At 41.0% G+C, this 24,674-nt stretch overlaps 1 protein-coding gene across 1 annotated transcript in view; it reads left to right on the forward strand.

Annotated features, from left to right (window-relative positions):
• SHB (SH2 domain containing adaptor protein B) overlaps positions 1-12,082 on the forward strand; it is a 69,283-nt gene extending 57,201 nt beyond the window's left edge. Inside the window, exon 6 of the mRNA XM_015849495.2 lies at positions 9,225-12,082. Within this exon, the coding sequence (XP_015704981.1) occupies positions 9,225-9,408 (184 nt within the window). The 3' untranslated portion in view covers positions 9,409-12,082. The remainder of the gene's footprint in view (positions 1-9,224) is intronic.
• Positions 12,083-24,674: the final 12,592 nt, after the last annotated feature.

Below are 24,674 nucleotides of genomic sequence, written 5' to 3' on the forward strand. Positions count from 1 at the left end.
AGAAGGCTTTGCTCACTTTTCATGTAGCAGACTGTAGACACATATCCAATAAGAGAATAATCTTGCTGGGAAATTTAAAAGCGGCATTTCTGATTTGTGTGGTGTTGTCATGTATCTTTTTCCAGTTATATCAGTGCCAGAATAGGAAACTGAGCTAAATGAAAGCTGTAAACAGAGTGAGAGCTCAGTATGTTATTGCCATTGTCAGCTAAACTCTTCCCTGGTAACTTCAGTTGTAATTTGATTGAAATTCTTGCTGTCTGACTGGCAATGAACACTAGAACAGTGCATTTCAGAAGGCAAATAGTGTCTTCTCCTTTTAAAAATAATGAAGACCTTTATTCCAGTGATAGGGAACTGTGGCATGGTATTGTCATGAGCTGACTGAGGCTTGTGTGGAGCATCAGTAGCCTTTTCAGGCCAGTGGGTATGGGTAGCATTCTGTTCCACACTTGACTTGTATTTAAGTTGTGAATAGCTCTCTGGATGCATCTTCTAACATCTACTTGATAGGTCATATGCTTGAGCTCACAGCTGGGAGGATAGGTGGCAATTGACACAGGTTTTGTGTGGTTGATAAGATCTTTGTTTTATTCACTCAGCAAATCTAATCTTGGGTGCCAAAAAAGCATGTTGGGTAGGGTAGGTTATTATAGAGGCTTGCAAGGAGAGCCCAACCTCTCATCAGATAGGGGACCTAGGAGCTTATTTCCATCCACATTCCATCCTATTATGTAAAGCCTTGAATACTATTTGATTCATTCCCCCTGAGCTGTTGAGGAGCTGTTTATGGACTTACAATGCCAACCTTTATTTCCCAAAAAGAGAACTATTCCACTGATAGATTACTCTCAGCAATTCCAGGAGTATCTGTCTTGGTGTCTCAGTCTGTCTTGGTTTCTCTGGGGCTTTGCTAGAGGGGACAGTGGGGCTGCTTCTTTGTTTTCTATTCAGCCACACTGAAATGGAAGCTCATGCAGCAACAGACTGCTGAAGAAATGCAAATAAGTCTCTGCTGTCACTGCATTTAGAAAATGTGAAAGCTGTGCTGAAGATGAGGCCATGAGGCTGAAGAGAAAAGCCCTCCAGGCTTTAGCAGTGCATCAGATTAGATTTGTGAAACGAGTAATTACTAAATTTGTTCTTGTAGCATCTTGCTGTTTCTTTAACTATAATAAATTTGAGGAAAGAATTGAAGCTCTAAGGAGCACTTAGCTATCCATAGTATGCATCCTGCATCCATTCAGTGCCCTGGCTGAGATTTTTCACGCTTCTTAACACAGACTTCAGCTGTACAGGTATGGCAGACCCGAGCAGCTGTGATTAACAAGATCTCCTGAATGGGCATGGTATGGGGACACTGACAGGTCAGAGGTGATGATCTCCCCAGAAGAGTAGATGAGGAGCAGAAGCAGGATGATGTGTTTTGGTCTGTCCATGATTTATTGAAATATGAAAGGGTAGTTAGACTCCAGCTGGCCCTTAGAGCAAACGAGAGTTGATAAACATCATGGCTTCTGTTGGAAGGAGGTGAAAGGCAGGCAGGATATCTATTTACCCACAGAAGTGACTCCATGAAGTGAAAAGTACATATATTGAAGTATCTGTGAGGGAGAAATAGCATTTGTAGAGAAAATATTGAATTTATTCAAATGCACATATATATGCATGAGTATACTCACAGTTCATTCATGTTTTATGTGAAGCACTTGACTATTTAATGCTAACTCCTGGCAAATCTTCTAGTTAGTGTTGACAGCAAGCTCTTCTGTGAATGTAGATGACTTTTTGGTATATATGTATGGAGGTTTGAGGCTGGCTTAGGTCCAGCTGCCATCCATTGGTACACCCAGGTCCTTTTCAATAGGGCTCTTTAAGACTCTGAATGGCATCCCCCCTCAGGTGTGTCCACAGCCTTGCCGATGGTGCACTCAGTCCCACTCTGAAGATTCTAAATGGCACTGGTCCCATTACTGACCCCTGATGGGAACCCCTTGTCATTGTTCTTTTTGTTTTCTTTGTGTTCTTTCAGGGTTGTAGGTGCTTGGCCCTCTCATACTCCTTCACTCTTTCCTTAATCCCAGTTCTGATTGCATAAGGCTCAGTGAAACCTTGAGATCCATACTCCTGATAACTGTTTCACTGCTGCCAATGAACTGCCCAGTTGCAAGCTTCTTTATGTAAGGTCTGCTTTTTACTAGAAATTAGGGTGGTAGAATAAGTGCAGGCAGAGGTATAGAAGCAAGAGGAGAGCCATCGTGCTTGCATTTCAGGTGTTCAGCCATGAATTCAGTGCACATCAGCTCTTGTAGGTGCACTGTGAAATGTAACAGTAGGAAATCTCAGTTTGAATACTGCCTTAAGTTTCAGTCTTGCTCAGTGAAATCCAGCCACCTGCTGGACTGTAGCAGCTAAAGCAGAAGCAAAAGGACAAAAAAGGGATTACAGAACACTACTAGTGAAGCTGTATCTGGTGTGAGGCCTCCTATAAAAAAATGGGACAGGTAAAAAATGGGACAGGTCCAGAGACAGAGCCACTGGAAGGGTTGGTAGATGTTAGCTCATGGCACTGAGCGCCTGGCCACTCTGTAGAAGAGAAAGCAAGGTGGTGAGCTTTGGAATGCCTTACCAGGAAAGTTACTGAGAAAATGGCTGTTTGTTGGACAGTGAGTCATAAGCTGCAGCAAGGAGTTCCCATTGGACATAAAGAAGAACTTCTTCCCTGTGAGAGTAGTGCAACCCTGAGACTGGTCTCAGAGAGGTCAGGAGATGTTTATCCGCACAGATTTTATGAAACTGCCTGTAGAAAACATTCAGCAGCCTGATGGGCAGATCCTACTGGGGACAGGGAGTTGGACTGGATGAGAACAGAAATCTGGAGGTGTATAGGTGTGCTGTAAGCCTCAGCTGGAATAGAATTGAAGTTACAACAATTAACAGCTATTGTATTTCTTAATTGCTGTTAACACATTTAACCGTCATCTTTTAATGATGTTGTAGTGGTGAAAAAACATTTCCTGGTATCTGAGCATTGGTTTGCGTCAGGAAGTAGAGTTTACAGCTTGTCAATAAGTGGTGTGTGCTGACAGAGATGAAAGGTGACTACTTTCTCTAAAAATGGAAGAGGGCAGATCCTGTATGGGTTGGTTTGCCTAGAGCCATTGTTACTGTGCATTTCTACAGGCTTCCATAGAGTTATTTAGAATGCATGAAAACAGCTGGCAGATTTAGATGACTGATTTCTGTCCAGATACTAGTAAGTATGTTGGAAAAGGGAAATCCAGAGATCTGAAAGTGGCTGAAGTATGCTTGCCTGATGGGTGGTGAGGATTCATTTTCTCTGGATGAAATGGTGGGTAATTTCAAAATTAATAGTACAGCTGAGTATGCTTATTCACTGTAAAAAAGGTTTCCAGCTTGATGTCCTGAAGAGAACAATGTGTGCTTTTAATCCTCCTGAAATCTACTCTAGTATTTAAATTTATCTCAAAATCCTAAGTACAGTTGCCTCCAACGTTACATATTTGCTGGCTTTGAGACTGTTGTGGTCACAAGAAATATGTGGTGCTCATCTCTACATGAAATTTTATCAGAACCTTCAAGATCCTCTGCCACAGTTAAGTGATTTTTGAGTTGCTTGGCTTTCAGCAGTTTTTTGAGGTTTTTAGTGCTGTTGTTTAACTCCTTCAGTAAGAGTCTCCTTTTGTCAAGGCCCTTTGCAGTGGTGTGCACCGTGCTTACACTTCATTTTCTGACTTACTTTTCAGTTTGGGGAAATGTGACTGCTTTTAAATTTTAGGCTAAGATTATTTCAGAAGTGAGCTGAATACGCATAATGTAAGTGAACACAGGAAGGGGCTTTCCTTTCTCCTTTCTGAAATAATTTCTGTGCAGTCGTTGCCTTCAGTGGGAGAGAAGAACTGAATCCAGCCTTTTTGACATCCGTGGACAATGTTGTTTACTAAAACCCTGATCCTGTGAGCTTACAGATGTACTTGTGGTTTTCCTTAAATGGCCGAGGAGAATGAAAGCAGAGTTTTTGTTGCAAATGAAAATGTAGGACTGATCTGTAGAAGAGGTCCTGTTTTTCAAGACTGATAACATAAGATCTGCAGTAGGTTTTGGTTTTTGTATTAACCCTGGGCTCTTTACATTGTAGTTAATTTTAAACACAAAACACCTTGGAAAGTAGTAGTTGTAACATAAGAAAATCCTAATTCTTATCTCTCTATGCATTTCTAGTCTACTGTCAGCCTAAATAGAAATTACAAGGAGCTGGCTCTTAGCAGATGAGGATTTTGCCGCTTCTACAGAAGTCCAATAGGCTAAACATCCTTCCTACTTTCTAAGCAGCAGATTAGCATTGGTTATAGAGAAAAGAACAGAGCCAGGGCACAACAGAGCACTGCTGCAAACTGCTGTTTTACATGCTGCTGCAAAGGGAGGAACACTAGCCCTCTTTAGCAGAGGAAGTGACACAAGTACAGTGAAGGTAGTAGCTGTTACATATGGGATGACAGGGCTGCGTGTACAGTGCTTGAAAAAGCTGAGCTGAGCCACAAGAATGATAGTCAGGTAAAATCTTGATTTTCTCCAGTAAAGGACTTGTTTAATTGATCACTCATATGGGGAAAAAAACAAACAAACAAACAAACAAAAACCCACCACAGGTTTGTTTATTGTTTGCTTCAGAGGAGACTTGAATTCATTTCTTTGTTGCTGTAAGTTGCCATGAAACATTGTCAGTTTTGTTCAAAGTGACAGCGTGAAACAACATACATTTCCAGCGTTGCTAGAATGCTTTTTTTTTTTTTTTTTCTGATGCTGCTGCAATATTGTTGCCTTTTTCCTTGCCCAAGTGGCATTTGACTATGAATGCCTTGATGCAGAAAATCTGTTCTGACAAGACAGCAATTTCTACAGCAAAACCTGCATTCAGAAAGCTTGGCCAATTTTCCTGATTGTGAACATGAATAATGTTTCATAGTTGTTAACATTTTCTGGAGAGAAAAAAATAAAAAATAAAAAAAGCTAGGTTTAGTGCCTAATTAGTATTTCCTAAAGGTTCTTTTACCAGAGTTCAGGCATAAGATCAAACAAAGCATGATCTGATGAGCTGTCTGCACAATCCGTTTTCCCATCCTCACTGGATTTTGAAAACTGAGGTAAAATGTGTGGGAAAGCTCTAATTCAAAGTCGCTTGGTTTTATGGTTGAGTTGCAAAACATTTTAAATGAGGTGTGACTATTAGTCATGTATCATGTACTGTGTCTGTANAAACACCTGCCCTGGAGAGTCCAAATCAGTTTGGCACAGGGATAAGTATCTAGGAGCTCTCTAGCTCTGCATTTGAGACTCATGGGAATGGTTGAAATGAGGTAGGAATTAATATTTTCTTTAGTGTCACTGTCTTGACACTGTCTTCATTTTGTCACCCTCAGCTGAACAAAAACTCGGGAGAAATACTGAGAAATCATAGCAACGTTTGGAAGTCACACAGTAACAATCCAGCATATTTTCCTGCAAAGTGATGATGTCAGATCTACTTAAGACACCATTTTTCATCAATGTTCATGTATTCGATTGGGGATTTTGTTAGAGGTTCTACTTCATGGTTGTCAGACATGGAAGACCAGGAAGTTTCTAATAGCTATTGTTGCTGAAATAATTGAGTAATCCAGATTCCAAAAACATGACAATATGTTATCAAGGGCATGTTTTGCTTGTGCTTGTAAAATTCAAGTGGACGCAAATGGCACTGCAGAAAACTAAGCAGAAACTGATTTACAGCTGCTTCAATCATAGAGCTTTTCCCTCATCTCTAACTTGCATTTCAATAACCTCTGTGTTTACTAAGATCAAGGCGTGAATTGAAAAGCTTTGGAGGAGATGATAATGGAGGAATATTGTAATATTCCTTTCAAGTTTCTTTCTGAGCAATATTCCTGTAATTCTAGTCACTGGTCTAGCAGAAGTAGTGTTGTAAAACAAGTGTAGACGTATTCTGTCCATGCCAGTTACTAATGGGCCCTAATTTGAGTTGAGGCTTGTCAGAAGAGGGAAGCCTGTAAGGCAGACTTCAGAAACAAAAGGGGAAGGGTTTACAGCACAGGATCCCTAATGGAGATGTGAATTGTTTGAAATCCTTGGCACTTGGAAGGGCTTAATTCAAGGGCGTTGTTTCAATGTGCTAACCTAACATGGAATTGAGTGGCTCAGCTGGAAAGAACCTACTGAGATCTTTGAATCCACCTGCCACACCACTTCCTTCCAAGTGAATTTGTTCTTCATTCTAGAAGACTGTAAATGTCTGTCCTGGTATTTTTGGCTGCAACAAATGTTGTCTCTGTTGGTTTACTTGGAACAAGGAAAGCAGATAACAGATTCACAATCTAATTTTTGGAAGTTTAAAAGAGGGCAAGAAGGGAGAGAGGAAAGTACTAAAAACACAAAATTCAGCTTCTAATAATCTTTAGAATTAATTCTAAATTAGAAATTTTTAGAATTTCTAAATTAGATTTAGAATTTCTAAATTAGAAATCTTTAGAATCTATTCTAATTCATCTGCCAGTAATCTCAGTGCTCAGCTTAAAGAGTTCTGGACATCTGAAAAAGCAGCTGGGATAGAAATTAGAGCTCACTCTGTCATTAAAAATGCAGTGATTACTGTTGCATACGAACACTGGCAATCAGCAGAATCAGTTCATTGTTCAAATACTGATCTTTCCTTTTAGTCCCTTAGTTTTGTGGACATGCATTCTTGACATTGCAAAGCTCTGAGATCAGTTTAACGTGGCTGCTTGTTGCCACCTGTGCTCCACAGAGAAGGACTTCAGAAATCTACTTCTATGCAGGTCAGATGGGGCTTTACTGAGCAAAAATCATTCTCTTTTTCTGGGAGAACTGAAAACCATAGAAGTGCAAGGGAGGAAATACAATGAATGTGAGGGGAGTTTCTTATTTTGTTTTTCTGTTTGTTTGGTTCTGGGGGGATGGAAGTTATTTATTTCACAAGAAACTACAATAAAATCTACCCCTGTTTCAGACCTATTCAGGGAAAACCTGCAGAGGGGAAACTTCAGGTTTTTTTGTCTGAACACCAAGGACTTCTTTGTACCTTCTCTTCAGCAGGGGAAGGTGAGGGGACATGTATGTGGGTGCGGAATCCCACATTTTCAACAGTCAGATCATTCGGTTAGCTTACCATCTATTTCCTACCAGTTTTCTGATAAATACTTTCAAAAGAAAAATAGCTTTTGGTGAGACCTGTCAGAGATCTTACTGAATAATTAGAGAAGATAGGTAAGAATGAAAATAACTGAAGATAACAAAGAATGCAGCTTTTCATCTCCATATGACCAGTTGAAAGTTTAATCATCTGGGAAGTTCCACAGAGATCTCCTATAGCAGTTGGTTTTAATAGAAAAGCCTTGTGCAAATAAAATCCCTGGGAGTGTTAGCCTTGTGGATTTCATCTTTCAATGGCTAAGTGAGGCCAGTGTAACAGAGGGCTACGACAATTAAATGGTGATATAAATGATGATACAGTGGCTGCAGGGAAAGGTTCTTTGATCATCAACTTAATCCTTCTACCCCCAATAGTCATTTTGCTTCATTACTGATTTTTAACAGTTGCAGGTCTACACCTCTTAAAAATTATAGTTCAGTCTGACTGAAAAGGGAGTATGTGTGTTGAGATACTGATGTGTTAAGGTAGAAGGCTCAGAAAACAGTGATGAATTTTTGATCCTATAAATATGAATTGCATGTAGCCTACATTAAAGGGAACTACTATTTCTGTAGGATGAAAGTGGTCCCTCTACCTCCAGTCATATCAGTTTTGTATGAAAGGTTTTTCAGTCATTCTACTATGAAAGGAATTGATTTAGGGTGAGTGTGGCTTGTATTTTTTCATGAAAAATTCATTGAGCAATTACCAGAAAAGTAAGAGCTGTAAGAGGTACATATTAGCTGCAGGCAGTATGTACCAGCAGCTGCAAAATTACATCATGTATTATTAAATATCTTGCTTTTTAGGAGTGGATTGGTTTTGTTACTAGGGTCAATTTCATTAGCAGTATTTCATAGCCCTTTTGATCAAAAATTGCTTTTTGTTATGGTAATGGATGTTATCCAGCATTGGCATGAATTGCATGTTTCCTTTCAAACACTGCACACTAATAAGATGCATTAGTGCTGGGGGGTTCTCTGTGATTGCAATTTGCTCTGCAAACACGCTTTACCAAAAGAAAGAGAAATTGCCGAGAAAATACTTCTTTTGATGAGAAATGGGACCACTGGAGCTTCCCTGAGCAGCATCTCTGAGCTTTGATGGAATAATACGGTAAAAGAAGTATTAGTTCATGCCATACCTCAGCTGCTTTGCAGTGAAGGGAAAAGCCAGCAGCACAAATGTTCCCTTGTTTGTAAGCAAATGGTCTGGGGCTACAGCCATTGAACCAGAACACTGCTCAAGTTGGCTCAGGGCATGCATGTCCGCAGACTCCTTGTAGAACTGCCAGTGGTGGTAGAATTTTGCCCAGTGCTTTGATAGTTAACTATTATTATGTTTAAGTTCAAGCATGAGTTTAGTTTGCCTTAAGAATGTTAAAAGAAAAAATAAAAAAATCCTCAGCAAAGTTGCTTACTGACTTGTGCCTGTAGAAAGGCTGCAGGCTAGCTGACAGAACTAAGCACAGTGCTGATTAAATTTTTTAAGCTCTGCAAAGGGCTGATCTGAGGGTTTTTCCCCAGCTGAGGGTAGCAGTTCTGCCAGCACAAGGCCACGCTTCGGGCAATCGCTGTAGGGTAAGAAAAGTGTGCCCTACACAGGGGACTCCGTAGCACATGATCTGTCTCATCTGGGTGAGGCTTACAGCCTGCATGGACCCAGAACAACGAAAAGAGTGACACCTTTTGTTGAAAAATGATAGGCAGTTTCATGAAAAGTAAATGCTCACAGCAAAATGGGAGGAAAGAGGAAAGAGGCTGTCCTCTTACATGCCTCTAGGTCAGCTCTAGTATAAAACAACATTGGTTTGCCTTTGTGCTGGACTGCCTCTGGAGGCTTTCAACTAACAGTCAATGTGCTTTGGGGTAATCTTGGCCTGTCACTTAGAAAATGTCTTTTTCTCCCACATTCCCCTGCAGTGTGAGTGAGTCTGTTGTGGTGCTGTCCTCCTCCCTGTACAAAATCGTGAACTAATACTTTGTTTTTCTTGCAGGAGCAGTCAAGGTTTTATGCACATGAAGCTGACAAAAACCAAAGAAAAATACATCCTGGGTCAGAATAGCCCTCCCTTCGACAGTGTTCCTGAAGTCATCCATTACTACACTACAAAAAAGCTTCCTATCAAAGGAGCAGAACACTTGTCACTGCTCTACCCTGTGGCTGTGCGGACCCTCTAATATCCTAGTCTCACCCCTTCCTGTGGATGGGAGGTGAGAGGTAAGCAGGGTTGCACTAAATCCATTGTTGGAATCCAGCACTCGAGTCTATGATGCAGAGCAACTGCCTTTAGACTGGGGCATGCAGGTGATCTACAGAATTGTGTATGGGACTTTCTGTATGGTAATTGTATGCTGCAGCATGCCTCTAGAACTGTGCTTCTGTGTAAGAGAAAGAAATCTTACCTGAGTACAGAGAGAACAGATAGCCTTCCCAGAGCTTCTCTGTGAATGCAGATACTTCCCAACAAAATGTTCCTTCTCCGTGGTTTAAGCTGAATCAACAAGTTCTTCTCAACAGTAAAGCACCAGCAACATTTATTCTTTTCCTACCCTTAGAAGCTTTTCCATGTGAAAAAGTAACCTGCCCATGAGGTTCTTGGTGGACTGAGAAGGATCTGATAGCAGGCAAACCCTTGCTGCTCAGTGTGATCACTTAGTTTGGTGCGTTCTGATTTCTTAATGCCCAGAGTTTAAACCCCAGTGTTTATTGGGGTAGTCAAATGTGGAAATGTTATTAGGCACATCAATCTTAATGAATAGTTTTGTGAGAGCACGTCACGGTCAATTATTTATGAATAAGGGGATATAATTAAAAAAAGTAGTCTATTCTATATTTTTATCCTTTTTTTTTTTTTTTTTTTTTGGTACAATAATAAATCTACAAGGTTTACTGTCTTCATTTGCAAGTTTCATTCCTAGATGCAGGTGGCTAATATTGTCGGGGGAAGTTGCACCCCAATGTTTTAAGTAGTTGAGAATGAGTCATTTTAATATGTGGGTTAGTATTTATGCATGAGGGTGGTCAAAGGCTTATAAACAGCTTTTGTAGGCAAAATCTTCACTTGCTTATTTCATCTGAAACAAACAGTTGTCATGCTGAGGTAGCGGACTCAGAAGTGTGTGTTACACTGCTGTTACACGAGCTGGCTTTCACAGCTGGGCTAATGAGAACAGTGGTATGTAGCAGAGCAGAAATTCATTTTTGCAGTGTGCAAAACATTCTTAAAACATGGTTCCTCAACACACACCTTCTGGACAGTGTTCGTTTTCCCTGTGAGCAGAAGTCCCCTTGCCGTATTTCATACAGTGCCAGCAAGAAGCGCTGCAGAAGCTGCTCTCTACCTCAGTCCTGCCAACTTGGTGCCCATCCACTTGAGAGATATTTGGTACATACTCTGTGTGCTCATTGAATGCATAAGTGAAATACTATAATTGTTCAGAAATTGGAACTGGGGATTCAATAGCCTGGTAGTCCTCACTTTGTGCCATCTCCCACCTATATCTAGAGTGTTGTGCATTAACCTATCAGATGTTTTAGTAGCAAACTGGTTTCATGCAGTTTAGGTATTTTACAGACTGCAAAAGGACTGTGAAATTGTGTGTTATTTAATTCAGCTTTTCTTTCCTTTCTTCTCTTTTATGTATGTGTAGAAGTGCAAATCTGAAAAATGTAATGAAATAATCACTTACTGCCTGTAAAAGTAGTGCTTCACTGTATTGTCTAATCTGATAAGAACCTGAAGGAAGTCACATATGATGTCATCAGTGGTGAATGTTCTGCTGCCTGTCTTTCAAACCTGCCTTTTTCTGTTTATGACATCCAACACCGTCTGAGCAGGAGTGGACCACATGCACACAAGGAGCCCAGTGTCACTCTGTTTATCAGCTTTAGTGGATCGAGCTGTCCCTATCCCACATGGAATTCAAAGGCAGAGGTTCTTACTGGTTTTCTGAGAGAAGGGTTGTACAATGAAGTTTACAAAGAGACAACATTCCTCTCCAAGAAACAACTACTCCAGTTTTTGTGTTCCCACCTATGCACACTCGCTTTTCCCTGATGCTTTCATTCTCCCCATAAAATCCCAATTGGCAAGAGCATAAAAGCACTTTATCATTAGCATGTTTTTGCTGGTACAGGACTACATGAAGGCAGATGTCTCATAGATTAGAAATCAGATTGCTTGCATCTGCTGCTGTAATTCTACTACTGTTTTTCTCTTGTTATGGAAAAGTAAGCCCCTACACTCTAACAACAATTAGCAGCAGAGGACAAAATAACTGTAAACCAGCACCTGGCCCTTTCTTACCTACGCTTTCTTTAGTTCACGGAGAGGACTGTTGTACTGAGTTTTTCTTGACACAGGCTGATCAAAACTCAGTTGAAGCCAGCGGTGCCACTTTATTGCCGTCTGCAGGTTTGGGGTTGGGATCCCAAGCCTGACACAAATCAGGTCAATATGCAACATACAGATATGTATACAGTTTATTACAGCTTCAAGGATCAGACCATGATTCAGCAAAAGGAAATCATCTCAGAAAATGTTGGTTGTCAGTGGGTAGGTTTTTTAATTATTTAAAAAAAAAAAAAAACACAAAAAAACAACAACTTTTAGAAAGAAAATACTCAGTAATTGCAGAATAAATAAAACCAGGATTTTGTTTGCACTGTAATGTTGTCTTTGTTTATTTAAGTGATTGTATGATATTTTTTCCAGTGAAGGAATATTCTTCCCAGACTTTTTAATGTACATTGAAAATGCAGTGTGTTGCAGTGTGTAGTATTGCATATAGGTGGAAGATCTCGTAGTGATCATGCCTATATAGCACATTAAAAGTTTATTTTAAAAAAATATATATAAACATCTCCAATTTCTTCCTGTAATTGTCAGTGTGTTCTCAGATTGTTTTGAATGGAACAGTTGAAGTGGCTTTTGAAAACACCTTATGTTTGTGTGTCTTAACTGTGTTCTGAATATTATTGTTGGGCTGTGGTCTCTTCTGGAATCTGGAAAATCAGATGCCTCGGTTCTGCCCTGAGAAATTCTTTGGACAGTGTGTACCTTCGCAAGGGTGCAACAAAAGCAGGACAGGGGCAAGTATGAATGACACTGCTGTCTAATTGCTGGAGATGCTGAAGGAATCCAGTTATTATTGCTTTTACTGTGAACACTGCTGATTCATTTTTGCAGTCTCTGAAAGAGGTGCTCATTAGGCCTCTGTTTTGTTGAGCATTTCAGCATGGTGGAAACGTCTGAGCTGTGAGCATCTGTATGATGGGAATGGGAATTTTATTGGCCAGGACTGCACTTCATGTTTCCTTCCATAACTGGAAAAATTCTTAAGTTTTGTCTAAGTACAGCCTTCACCGTGGATTCTGTACTTACTTACCCAGAGATACAAAACACACACTTAGAGTTTCTCAAAGAATTTGGCCTGAGACCATGCTCTGAGGAAAAACATTTGGAGAATGACACATCTATGTACTGTTCCTCCATATTGCAGTGAGATGCATGGTTTGCCCTTTCTCTTGCTGTCATTCCACAGGTTGTCAGTGCAAACACTGTATGGCAACATCAGTATTAGCTGCAAATGCCGCCTTTCATCCAAGATGTGACTCCATGTTCACCTTTCTGATTACTCTCTGGGTTAACCCTTCCTCAGTAGCTGGATGGCAGGGGAGAGCCTGCCTTAATCCTCCACTGCTGCTGCCAGTTATTCATGCTGTCCTTGAGTTGGGGCATTTCAGGGCTGTGCAACAAGAATGACACAGACCTGTGTGAGGAAGAGAAGAAGAAACTAAGTGGTAGAGCATCTCCCCTTTTTTTTTTTTAATGTGGTCTTTCCCTTTTAATAATCTACAATAATCACACATGAAATACTACGGATCGCTTCTTTTTCATTATTCTGGGTGTAGTCCCTTGTGAGAAGGTAAGAATGTCACAACAGACTAGATGTTAGACCCTGCAGTTAGTTCAGTTCTTTCTCACGTGTCTTTAACTATCTTTGTCTTTCACTTATTGATGCTAGTAGTTCCAAGACAGGAGCACAATAGCTTAATTGCAGCTTTGCAGAGCAGCTTTGGAAGATTTATACTGATTAAAGGAAGACACCTCCCTGTCATCATTTTGCCAGCAGAAAGGGGCTGCTAGCCTGTCAGCTAGAAGTCAACGTGCACAAGGCCTGTAGATCAAGAGTTTATTCAAGGTAAATCCAGTGACTCTCTTAGGTCTGTCTCCTCTGTCCAGGGATCTGGGTACTGGGCCTACTTGGAGAGGAAAATATAAGACTGCTATGTCTTATTCTCTGTTATGCATCTTCTCAAGCTACTGGTGGACTGAGCCCTCTCACCTGCATTCCTCAAAGGAGACACTGGAAGTTATCATGGGAGCCCACTGATGGTGTTCCCAAGTATTGCGAGCTCATTGTGGGGGACTGGGTGTAAAAAGGGAGTAATATGAGAGTGAGAAACAGATGCTATGAAAATCAGAAATGTGTCATGAGGAAGGGCCTTCAAAAAGGACACACGGAGTTCAGTAGGCAAGAGCTAAGTGTTAGATGCTGAGAGAGTCTGGATGCACTGATCAGGCATTCTCTACCCAGTCTGTTACAGGTAGTCCATAGTCACTCAAAAGAGACCTGGGAGAGACCCCAAATATACCTCAAAAAGCCCCTTGGGAGAAATGGAGGGGACTCTCACATGCTTATGCCAATGCTGTATTTCCAGCATGGAACACACCTGAATTATTTCCCGTGTAGTTTCCTGTACAGGGAAAGAAAAATTTCTCAGGAACTCCTGAGACAGATCCTGGTTCTGACTCAACATCCTGGTTTCTTGCAGTCTGTCTTGCTATCACTCAGCTCCCAGCTCACTTTCTCTTGTTTCCTTCTCTTACTGCTCCTCAGCACCTGCAATATCTTTCTGTGTGACCAAGACAAGAATATAACCGAGAAGTCACCTGCAAACCACCTGCACACAGAAACACTTCCTTAGTCATCTCTGCATTTCATGTAGCTGGGATACCAGAGACCTTCCAGCACCATGCAAAACTATTGCCACGTAACATTTAGCTTCTACAAAGTTTTTCACAGTTCTGTATTATAGTGGTTGGGACAGAGACAGCAGAGACAGCTGGGATAATGTTGATGAATCTGATGCAGAAATAACTGATTCCTAATATCTGGTATCAATTAGGCATTTGACTAAACAAGATGTTACTACTGATGAAACATAAAGTGGCAGTCTGCAGAAACATGACACCACTAAAACTCAAGATTTTAAAGTAGGTAATCTACAGAAAATTCAAGGAACATATAAAAAATGACCCACAGAGTCAACAGCTATGCCAGCATTGGCATAAGGAGTAACCCTGTTTGCAAAAGCAACAGATGACTTCAATCTTGATCAGTCTTATCACAAGAAATGCCTCAGAAAGCAAGCTTTAAGCCAAAAATAAAGACAGGTTCAGACATCATAGTGTTTTCCTCACCTTCCAAACCTTATAGACTTTAGCCACCAAATGGGTGAAAGGAATCCATTATTAAGATCAGGGCAATGAACCTACAATTCCTTGGTGAGGCCTAAGTGGATTGCAGGATGCATTGTTACAAGCGCCGATAATAAGCCACTGCATCAGTATGAAGTCCAAGGTGATGAACCTATTCTGTAGGATGTCCCTGCTGCATCCCCATTTGCTAGTTGTATGGTAAGAAGCCACTGGGACATATGCAAATACACCAGGTTTTACCTATGGGGACCCTTTTTTGCAAGAGCTCCGACAGACCATTGCAGACTGTCACACAAGAACTAAGTCCTGAACCTCCCATTCATAGGTTACAATTGGTTTAACTTAATATACTCAATCCAAATCAGACGGTTAACAAAAGCTTGGCAGTCAGTGGGCTAATTAAAAAAAATAAAAATTAAAAAAAAAATTAAAATAAAATAAAAAGATACTGCTAAGGAAAAATCTCTGCAAAGTGAGAATGAGTGAGACAAGTAGAAGCGATCATAGCAGAATCATTGAATGGCTTTAAGTTGGAGGGGACTTAAAGATCATGAAGTTCCAATGCCCTGCCATGGGCTGGGCTGCCATCCACCAGCTCAGCTGCCCAGGGCCCCGTCCAGTCTGGCTTTGAGCACCTCCAGGGATGGGGCACCACAGCTTCTCTGGGCAGCTGTGCCAGGGCCTCACTGCTCTCTGAGTAAAGAACTTCCTCCTAACATCAGAGTCTCCTTTTTTAATCTAAATCCATTCCCCCTTGCTGAGTCACTAGGTGTTTCTACCTGTAAAAAGTTGGTCCCCTACCTGCTTAAAAACTCTTTAAATACTGGAAGGCTGCAAGAGGAGGACCTGTCCCCACCCACTGAGTCATACTGGACAATAAATTAGTAGCAAATTTCTTTATAGTCACTGGAGCAAAACCATTTGTGATTAAGGTGGAATAATGTCCTGAATTTAGGGCTTCAAAACAACACATTTAGTGCCCAACCAAAATATCAATGAAGTGGGATAAAGAGAAATACTAAGCAGGCTATCAGAATTACTGATGAAGAAACAGTGCCAGTGTTGGCTGTAATAAATCTTTTACAAGCTGCCTTGATTCATAGAATCATAGGATGATGGAATGGCCAGGGCTGAAAAGGACCACACTGGTCATCCAGTTTCAACCCCTTTGCCACGTGCATGGTCACCAGCCACCAGACCAGGCTGCCCAGAGCCACATCCAGCCTGGCCTTTGAGGGCCTCCAGGGATGGGGTACCCACAGCCTCCTTGGGCAACCTGTTCCAGTGTATCACCACCCTCTGAGTGAAAAACTTCCTCCTAATCTCTAACCTAAACCTACCCTGTCTCAGTTTAAAACCATTCTGCCTTGTCTTATCACTATCCACCCTCATAAACAGCCATTCCCCTTCCTGTTTATCTGCTCCTTTCAAGTATTGGAAGACCACAATGAGGTCTCTGAGCCTTCTCTTCTCCAAGCTAAACAAGCCCAGTTCACTCAACCTTTCCTCACAGGAGAGGTTCTCCAGCCCTCTGATCATCTTAGTGACCCTCCTCTGGACCCATTCCAAGAGCTCCATGTCCTTCCTGTACTGGGGGCCCCAGGCCTGGACTCAGTACTCCAGATGGGGCCTCACAAGAGCTGAGTAGGGGAGGACAATCACCTCCCTCTCCCTGCTGGCCACCCCTTTTTTAATGCAGCCCAGAACACAGCTGGCCTTCTGGGCTGCAAGTGCACTCTGCTGGCTCATGTGCAGCTTCTCTTCCACCAGGACCCCCAAGTCCTTCTCCTCAGGGCTACTCCCAAGGGGTTCTTCACCCAGTCTGTATAAACACCTGGGATTGCCCCAACCCGAGTACATCACCCTGCACTTGCCCTTGTTGAACTTCATTACCTTTTAGTAAAGCTTTATTGAAATATATTGCTGACATTTTAATAGGAGGCCTCACTGATGAAATAGTCTATGAAACTACTACATAAAGTTGGGAATATTTAACCAGATTAGGACTGGGAATATCACATGAAAAATTTTAGGGCCCTATCTGGGAAGTTACTTACCTAAGAAAACAGTGGAATGGGAAGGAAAATCAGTCCCAGCTGTGACACTCAGTATCCTGTTATATGTTTTCTCAACAGATGAGAAATCTCTTGCAATTGTTCTAAGTCTCTGAGTGGCTTTGGAAGGACTAATCTCATTATTTTCATAAATATCTTGGCCTCTATAATTTATTTAAGAAATAAATGAATCTGAGCATGGGCTTGCTGTCACAAAACCATGCCCCATCTTTAATAGAATTAATGTAAATAATAATAATTCCATAGTTCTACTATCCTATTCTGTCTACACCTCACAGTGAGATAACAGGTTTTACAGCAAAAACACAATGTTTAGCACCCCTGTCCCATCTGATTTGGGTCACATAGCTGCCAAGTTTCCAAAAATAAACACGTCCCTTATGCAGAAAGGTGCTTAGGGCAATTTATACCAATCTCAGAGAGATGGTAAACCTCACTGTAAATCATTCTCCGCACATCCCTCTGCCTATTTCTACAGTTTATGTAGAAGGCCAAGAGCTACCCCTAGGGGTAGCCCAGAAGCCTACCATTCAGCAGTGTGCACTTTAAATTAGTCACTGCACTGCGCTTTGGGAGAATTATTGCTCAGAGGGGACTTTCGTTTGAATGTGACTGTCTCGAGAGCATGGAAAAGACATGCCATCCTCTATTCCTATTCAAGATGTTTCCCTTCTAACACTAATGATAATTTAGAAGAACAGTTTACAGATGGAAGTGTCTGTCTAAGAAAAATTGTTTTGTTCAACAAAGCTATAGATATTTCTGCTGTTGGAAAAGAAAAGATAATTTAGGCTGAATTACTGGCTATTACCCGAGTTTTTGAAACTGAAGCCTTCACAGTTTATACTGACTCTAGTGATGTACAGAGCCACCCAGTGGCTTGGAAATTGTTAAAGGTGGTAGTGAAAAGAGAAGTTAAGGGATGCTTGTACTGGGAAAAACTACATCCTTTAGTTGTACTCTAGCATAACTTGCTCCCTGTGCATCTCAATCCAAAGATTTTGTCATAGAATTGGTCATAGCACTGGTCCCAGAATGGACTTCTGGGGGACAGCACTCATCACTAGGCTCTACCTGAACATGGAGACACCGACCACAGTGCTCTGACTGACCATCCAACCAGTACTTTAAACATGGAATAGTCCACCCTTCAAACCCCTGCCTGTCCAATCTGGAAATAAGAACATTGTGTGGAACTATGCCCAAGGCCTTGCAGTTCAAGTAGATGACATCAGCTGCCCTTCCTTTGTTCACTAATGCCATCCCTGCATCATAGAAAGCCAACAGATTGGTCAGGCACAATCTGCCCTTGGTGACTTATACACATTGAGTCCCACGACATAGTCTTGAACTTGCTCTTTACTTACAGTGGGTGGGATTTTGTTCCCTCAACCTCTGCCTAGAGATTCAGGGACATAATAAGTATGGAATTCCTGACTGTTACTGAAGACTGAGGCAAAGAACTCACTGAGTACCTCAGCCTTCTCTATGTCTGTTGAAGCCAGTCCTTCCCTCTCATTTGTCAGAGGGAGTTCAACTTCCTCAACCTGTCTCTTCTGACCAGTGTACCTGTAGAATCCCTTCTTGTTATTTTTCACATCCCTTGCCAAGTTCAGTTCCATCTGCACCTTGGCTTTCCTGACTCTATCCTTGCACATCCAGGCAGCATCCCTATATATTTGAGGTCACCCATCCTTGTTTCCACTGCTTATAGTTCACGTTTTTGTTCCTCGATCTGACCAGAAGTCCTTGCTCAGCTGTGCTGATTTCCTGCCTTCCCTGTCAGATTTTTTATTCTGGGTAATGGAGAGTTCTTGTGTTCTCAGAAAAGCACCCTTAAGTGCTGCCAGCACTGTTCTGTTCCTCAGATTCTTAGGACAGTTTCCCACCGAGTCTCATCCAACAATTCCTAAAACAGCAGGGATGTCATTCTCCTGAAGTTCAAGGTCCTGATTGGAAATCTCTTTGCCAGATGGATGTTTCTGAAGATCACAAACTAAACCAGTGGATCATGGTTGTAGCCCAGACTGCCTCCACTCTTAACCTCTTTAATGATCTCCTCTGCACTGATGAGCTCCAGATCTATTAATTCTTCACCTCTGGTTGGTTTGTCCAACTCATGCACCAGGAATTTATCCTCAGCATTCTCCTGGAGTCTGTTATCCTTTTGCCCTTTTAAATAGTCATTACTCCATAAGCAAGAAGTGTATTATAACATTCAGCCATTACATAACCATTCAAAATTGTTGGATTCCAGGTTATCTTTTAGCATAACAAGATGGCATATGTGTGATCTTGTTATAGGTTCTGGAAATACATTATTTTGTTCTATATCATGTTTCAAATCTTACTGTATATCAGCTACTCAATTCAATGTTTTGTACACTATTCTAAAGGAAACAGCTTTGGCCAACATATGTAACACTGTCACCAGTAAGTCTTCTTTATGACCCCATTATTAAGCTGTAGGCTCTGATAAAGAGATAGTGTTATCACCAGTGTTCTTCATGGTTAAGGGGTGGTTTGGGATAAGTACACCCTGATCCAGACTTCTGGCAACATCACTGGCATAATAACAAGGCAAATGGCTATTACAAGTAAACAGGCTGATCACATATCATTCCTGTCCTTTCTCCGTGCTCTTGGCATTGTGAGCAGAGTATTTGACCATCAGTATTGTCTCCAGGGTGTGGTGACACCTATCACAGAACAAGAAAGCTTCCTGACAGCAGTGTGATAAGAAGGTTTACCCACTGTCATTTTGAAAACCTGGTTTGCCACGTTGCTGTGACACCAGGGGAGGTGCAATGGAACATAAGACATGTAACAGCAAGCAGCTGCAAGTCCCTGAGGAACTCAGACTGGAACTGCTCCTGAATGGCAAACTGTGATGCCCTGAAGACCAGAGACAATTCCAGTGTTGACTGCTTCTCCCAGGGAGTGAGTGGCTCATGCTCTTTTAGATAAGTTCTGAGTCTAGATTACGATTACTGTATTGTGTGCCCATTATTGAGAGCTGACTGATTTGCAGCAGATTAAAAATTCAAAAGTGACAAAAAATTCTAAATATGTTATATTAATGAATAAAAATGCAATGTAACAATGAGCTTTGCTGATTTCTAACGATTCTAGATAATACCAAGCTATGTTGATTGCTACAATGCTTATGTGATCATAAAGCTCTATTTACAACCACAACTCAGTGACCAGACCTGATTCCAGAAATGACATCTAAGAGAACCTGCTATCTCTGTTACATCCAGTGAGGGTGAGTATCTCAAAATAGAGTTTGGAGTAATCCAAGAACTGGGACCAGTGGTTAATCAGAATGGTGTTGTGAGGTCAGTGGAGCTGCAGAGTAATGATGTTCATGCTGAACAGCTGTGTGCACTGATGAAATCAGGGAAAACCCTAACGCATAACAGAAGGCACTGCAATGCCCTGCAATGCCTTTCTAGTATATGCAGGAAGATTCCAAAGATGTATTGTCGCATGTACATATCTGGGCATTCCGTGCAAAGGAAGGAGTCAACAAGAGCCTCTTGCTGTGGCATCCTTGATGTTGAAGACAGATACATTCTTTTCTTTTCACTGGAACCCAGGAGCCTCTAAATGACTCTCTAGCGCTGTCGGGCCTCTGAGTATGACCCAGGTGGCTTCAGACTGGCTTTCTGTTGTCTTAGTTTGGGTTGGAAGGGACCATAAAGCCCATCTGGTTCCAACCCACTGCTGTGGGCAGAGCTGCCCATCACCAGCTGAGGCTGCCCAGGGCCTCATCCAACCTGTCCCTGAGCACCTCCAGGGATGGAGCATCCACAGCTTCTTGGGGCAAAGATGGAGGTGAGTGTTTTCCCTCATTAATTTAAATAATGCAATCTTCTCAGCCAGGAAGATTTGAAAGCAAAAGCTTGTCTCTCTTTGCACTTCCTTCCATAAGACAGGCTATATACATCTTTCCTGATGGTGAATGTGGGAGTACTCATTATTTGACTTGTCTGCGTCATGATTCAGAATCTCTCTTTCTGATTCTTTCATTGGATCAGTTGTGATTAATCCTGAGGTCTATGAAGCATAGTTCCTATTTTATGGAGGGTATAATTACAAGAACAAGAGTTTTGCATGGGGAAGATGCAGAGAGGCTGCCATGAAAATGAGAGGGTGTATCATACTTTGCAATGCTGGCTTTTTCAAGTTACTTAATAACTTCATCAAAGCGACTTGCTTCAAGTATCTCACAGTGAATAGGACGTGCAGGCACAGTGCTGTGCTGCCCACTGGGAGGTGAAGGCTGACAGAGAGACAGCCTGGAAAAGTATATTCATAATTCAAGTGTAAGTAGTCCAGCTACAGAAAAAAGAAAGCTCCTAAGATCTGATACAAATTATCAGTAGCTATGCTATATGTCTTCTTTTATTGACGAGAGGTTCATCTGCTGCTTGTTTTCACTGTCATGACAAGTGAGTTCTGGCTAAGTTTTACCCTAATAATTTCCACTCATACAGAAATCTATACCTTAACTGACATGTAAATCTGTGACTGACATGTAAATCTGTGACTGTTGGCCATAGAATGAAGTAGGAGCTAAGAGGATTGACAGGTACAGAGACATCAGAGGAGTACTATGAATAAGGGAGAACTGTAACAAAACAACAAAACACAGCTGATGAGCAAGGCCTGGAATTAAGTGCAAGCTAAATGATCATTATGTATTTTTCCTTCTTATGACACGTCAGTGAAGTATTGGTTCAATTCAGTGACCTGTGAACATCTTTATTATATTTTTAATTCTAATGCCATTGGGATAGATTTTCTTACAGGCCATTCAAACCTGTATTACCCTCATAATTACTGTTGCTGTTGTGCTCTGTTCTCTCAAGTCTTCATTTTCCATGTCTCTCCCATTTATTTTTTTACTTGAATTGCTTGAGCCAGTGGCCAGCACTCCCTTACAACATTAAAAGAAAAATATCCCAGTTATCATTCTGGTACAAAGGAAGATGTTATTGCTTTCTGAGGAAGTTTTAATTTAGTCTTAATTTTCTGGAAGACAGGATTTAACGTTCATTCAAATAATTTCCACACTGAGTCCATTAAGCCCTGCTTAAAATTGAAGCATTTCTCAAACAGACATCATTTTGACTAAGGCTCCAGGGAACACTTGATTTCACTGTCAATAAAGAAGCAGTTCCCAGTGACTTCCAGCCCAACTACATCTTTATCTTTGATTTGAGTTATAACTCTTGCTTGGTCACCTCATTAAAAACAGTTCTTGTTCATCATTTTTCTGCTTTTAATTTCCAGAATCACATCTTGTTCTGCCTAAGTTTGGTAAACAAGTTTGTGAAACAGTAAGAGATTTTGAACACATTTCCTCTTAGAGTTCTGTGGTGTTTCTGTTCCCACCATCCTTTGATTTTTGTTTGTTTTATTTTTACTGAAGGCCCAGTTTTATTCCTACCCTTTCCTTTTCTGTTCTTGCCCCCAATCTGTCAGAACATTTCATCTCTCCACCAGAAACTATTTGCTCTTTACCTATGTGCTTCATTCTCACACCTCCAAGGCAACACATCTGCGCTTCTTCCATGTTGTCAATGAAGAGGTGATACCAGTTGTTGCTAGCTCAGAAACCATCTAGTTCTCTTTACTTGCCCTTTAACCGTATGCTAATTTTAGAAGAAGAAAAATTCCCTCCAAGGAAGGAGATACAAATCTATTTGTGCAAATCAGGGCACACTTGCACAAATTGCAGGTTGGCAGAAAGATTCTGTTAGGCCTCAGGCACCTTGTGCCATGGCCATTCTTCTTAGCCATGCACAGCATTTGTGTAATTCAATGTGTAACACTGAGAGATGATTGTAAGAGCAAGAAAAGAAACATCAGAATTCAGGTTTCTACTTCTTCCCTAGAGTTATCTTGAGATCCTCCTTCTAGTTAATCATTATGATCAGAATTTAACTTTTCATTTCTGTTAATTTGCACATAGATGACTTTGTCTTATTCATTTACAGCAGCAACTAAAAAAATCCAGCAAGAGCTGGAAGTTTCCGGTACTATGAAATAGTACAACATGAAATAGTCCTGACCACAGAAAACTGTCAGTTTCAGACACACACAAAAGGAGGCAGTATTGACACTTTTGTTTTATGCAGAGCTTTGTCTGGTAGAAAGTTGGAGGCACAAGGGACTTGTATTTAGGCAGGACTTTTACCTAGGCATCCACAATTAAAATCCTGATCAATCTAAACTTCATACACAGAATCTTTCTTCATTTCTATAGAGAGAAACAGGCACTATCTGGAGAAGCACTCACCCTTCCAGACATTTTACTTAACATGCCTGTCTCTACTGAGTAGCTTTAAAATAGGATCTTAATTCCAGCATTTAAATTATCTGCAGCAGGTAAGGTTGTGTGAGTCTGTATGCAACAGTGCTGACTTGTGACAGAACTGTTCTGTTCAGAACCAAGTGGATTCTGGGATGAGACTGTGGATATTTATTTGATGAATATACAAGTTAGTACCAAGACATAAGAACATGGGGCACTAATCGCTCATGCAGCCTCATAAGTGAAATGTGAATAAAAAGCTTCAACTGATTAAGCCCAAGTGATTTAGAGAAATGTAGCATAATAAAATCAAAGGGGTTTGGTTTTGCATTCCAGCAGTCACTGTCTCTGTATGGTTCACCAGCCATATTAAATGGAACCCAAGAAAAAGAACAAATGCCTGGCTTTAAATGGAACCCCCACAGAGCACTGGATCATGGCCTAGACTTCAAAGAACTGATTCACAAAATGCCTGGTATCTTTAACCTGGACCAAATAAAGTATGCCACAGCCATGCATACTTCACTTTTTTTTTCCTCTGATTTGGACAAACATGTAGTTGCTGCTATTTATTATAGGTCAGAAGTCACTAGCATTACAGTATTATGTAAGAGATTCATTAACTTTTAAAATAAAAGTCCATGAAGTCCAATTAACTGGGATTTAGAAGGTTTACTAGAAAATCTTGTTCACAGGACAAGTAGAATAATGCCAGGATAAACAGTATAAGCAGCAAAACACCTGGCTGAGGAAATCAGCTTAAAGATGGTGATATAATTGTCAGTGAACTGAGATTAAAATATACATTACAAGCTCTTCTGGGATACTTTGCACTGATAAACCTATTGAGGAGAAACATGAGAGATAATAAAAAAGGCGTGCTAACAAAGAAACCTCAAAAGCCTCCTACATTTTCAGGTTTTTTTGTTTTTGTTTTTGGTTTTGTTTTTTTTTTTTTTTGTTTTGTTTTTTTTGCACACTGGACTGGCACAGCTGACAGTATCTTTAGAAGCAATATTTTTTATTTGGAGATAATTTTTGTTCAAGCAGATAACCATAAAGAACACATTGCTTTCATTGTGCAAGGGACAAAACCAGGCATTTCAGAGATGAGTTATGTAGTGTTCAGTGTTGTGTTTTGTTCAGCACTGACTGCAGACCCGGCCCTAATTACCCCTTTTCAGAGCTACAGTCAGTGATGACAAACAGAACTTCAGATGATATTTCAACACAGTGTGAATAAATACACAGCTTTCAAAGAGCCTGGCTCCTTCCTTTAACCAAAATTGTGCAGGAGTACGTTTTAGAAAAACACAGGGAACACTGCTTAGAGAATGAAATGAGCTGAGTTGAATCAACTGGGCAGCCAAAAACAGTGAGTGACCCACTGTCTGTTTTCACTACTGGTGTAACAGAAGGATTTGCATTTAAGTGGTGGAGCTGGAGTGTGCAAACTGAGAAAAAGCAAGGTCTGTTTCAGGGCATGTTCAATCTTTTCAGATCTAATCCAAAAGTCTTGGTTACTGGAAGACTGGTGGG

The sequence above is a fragment of the Coturnix japonica genome, chromosome Z, assembly GCF_001577835.2.
Source record: "Coturnix japonica isolate 7356 chromosome Z, Coturnix japonica 2.1, whole genome shotgun sequence".
NCBI classification, from domain to species: Eukaryota; Metazoa; Chordata; class Aves; order Galliformes; family Phasianidae; genus Coturnix; species Coturnix japonica.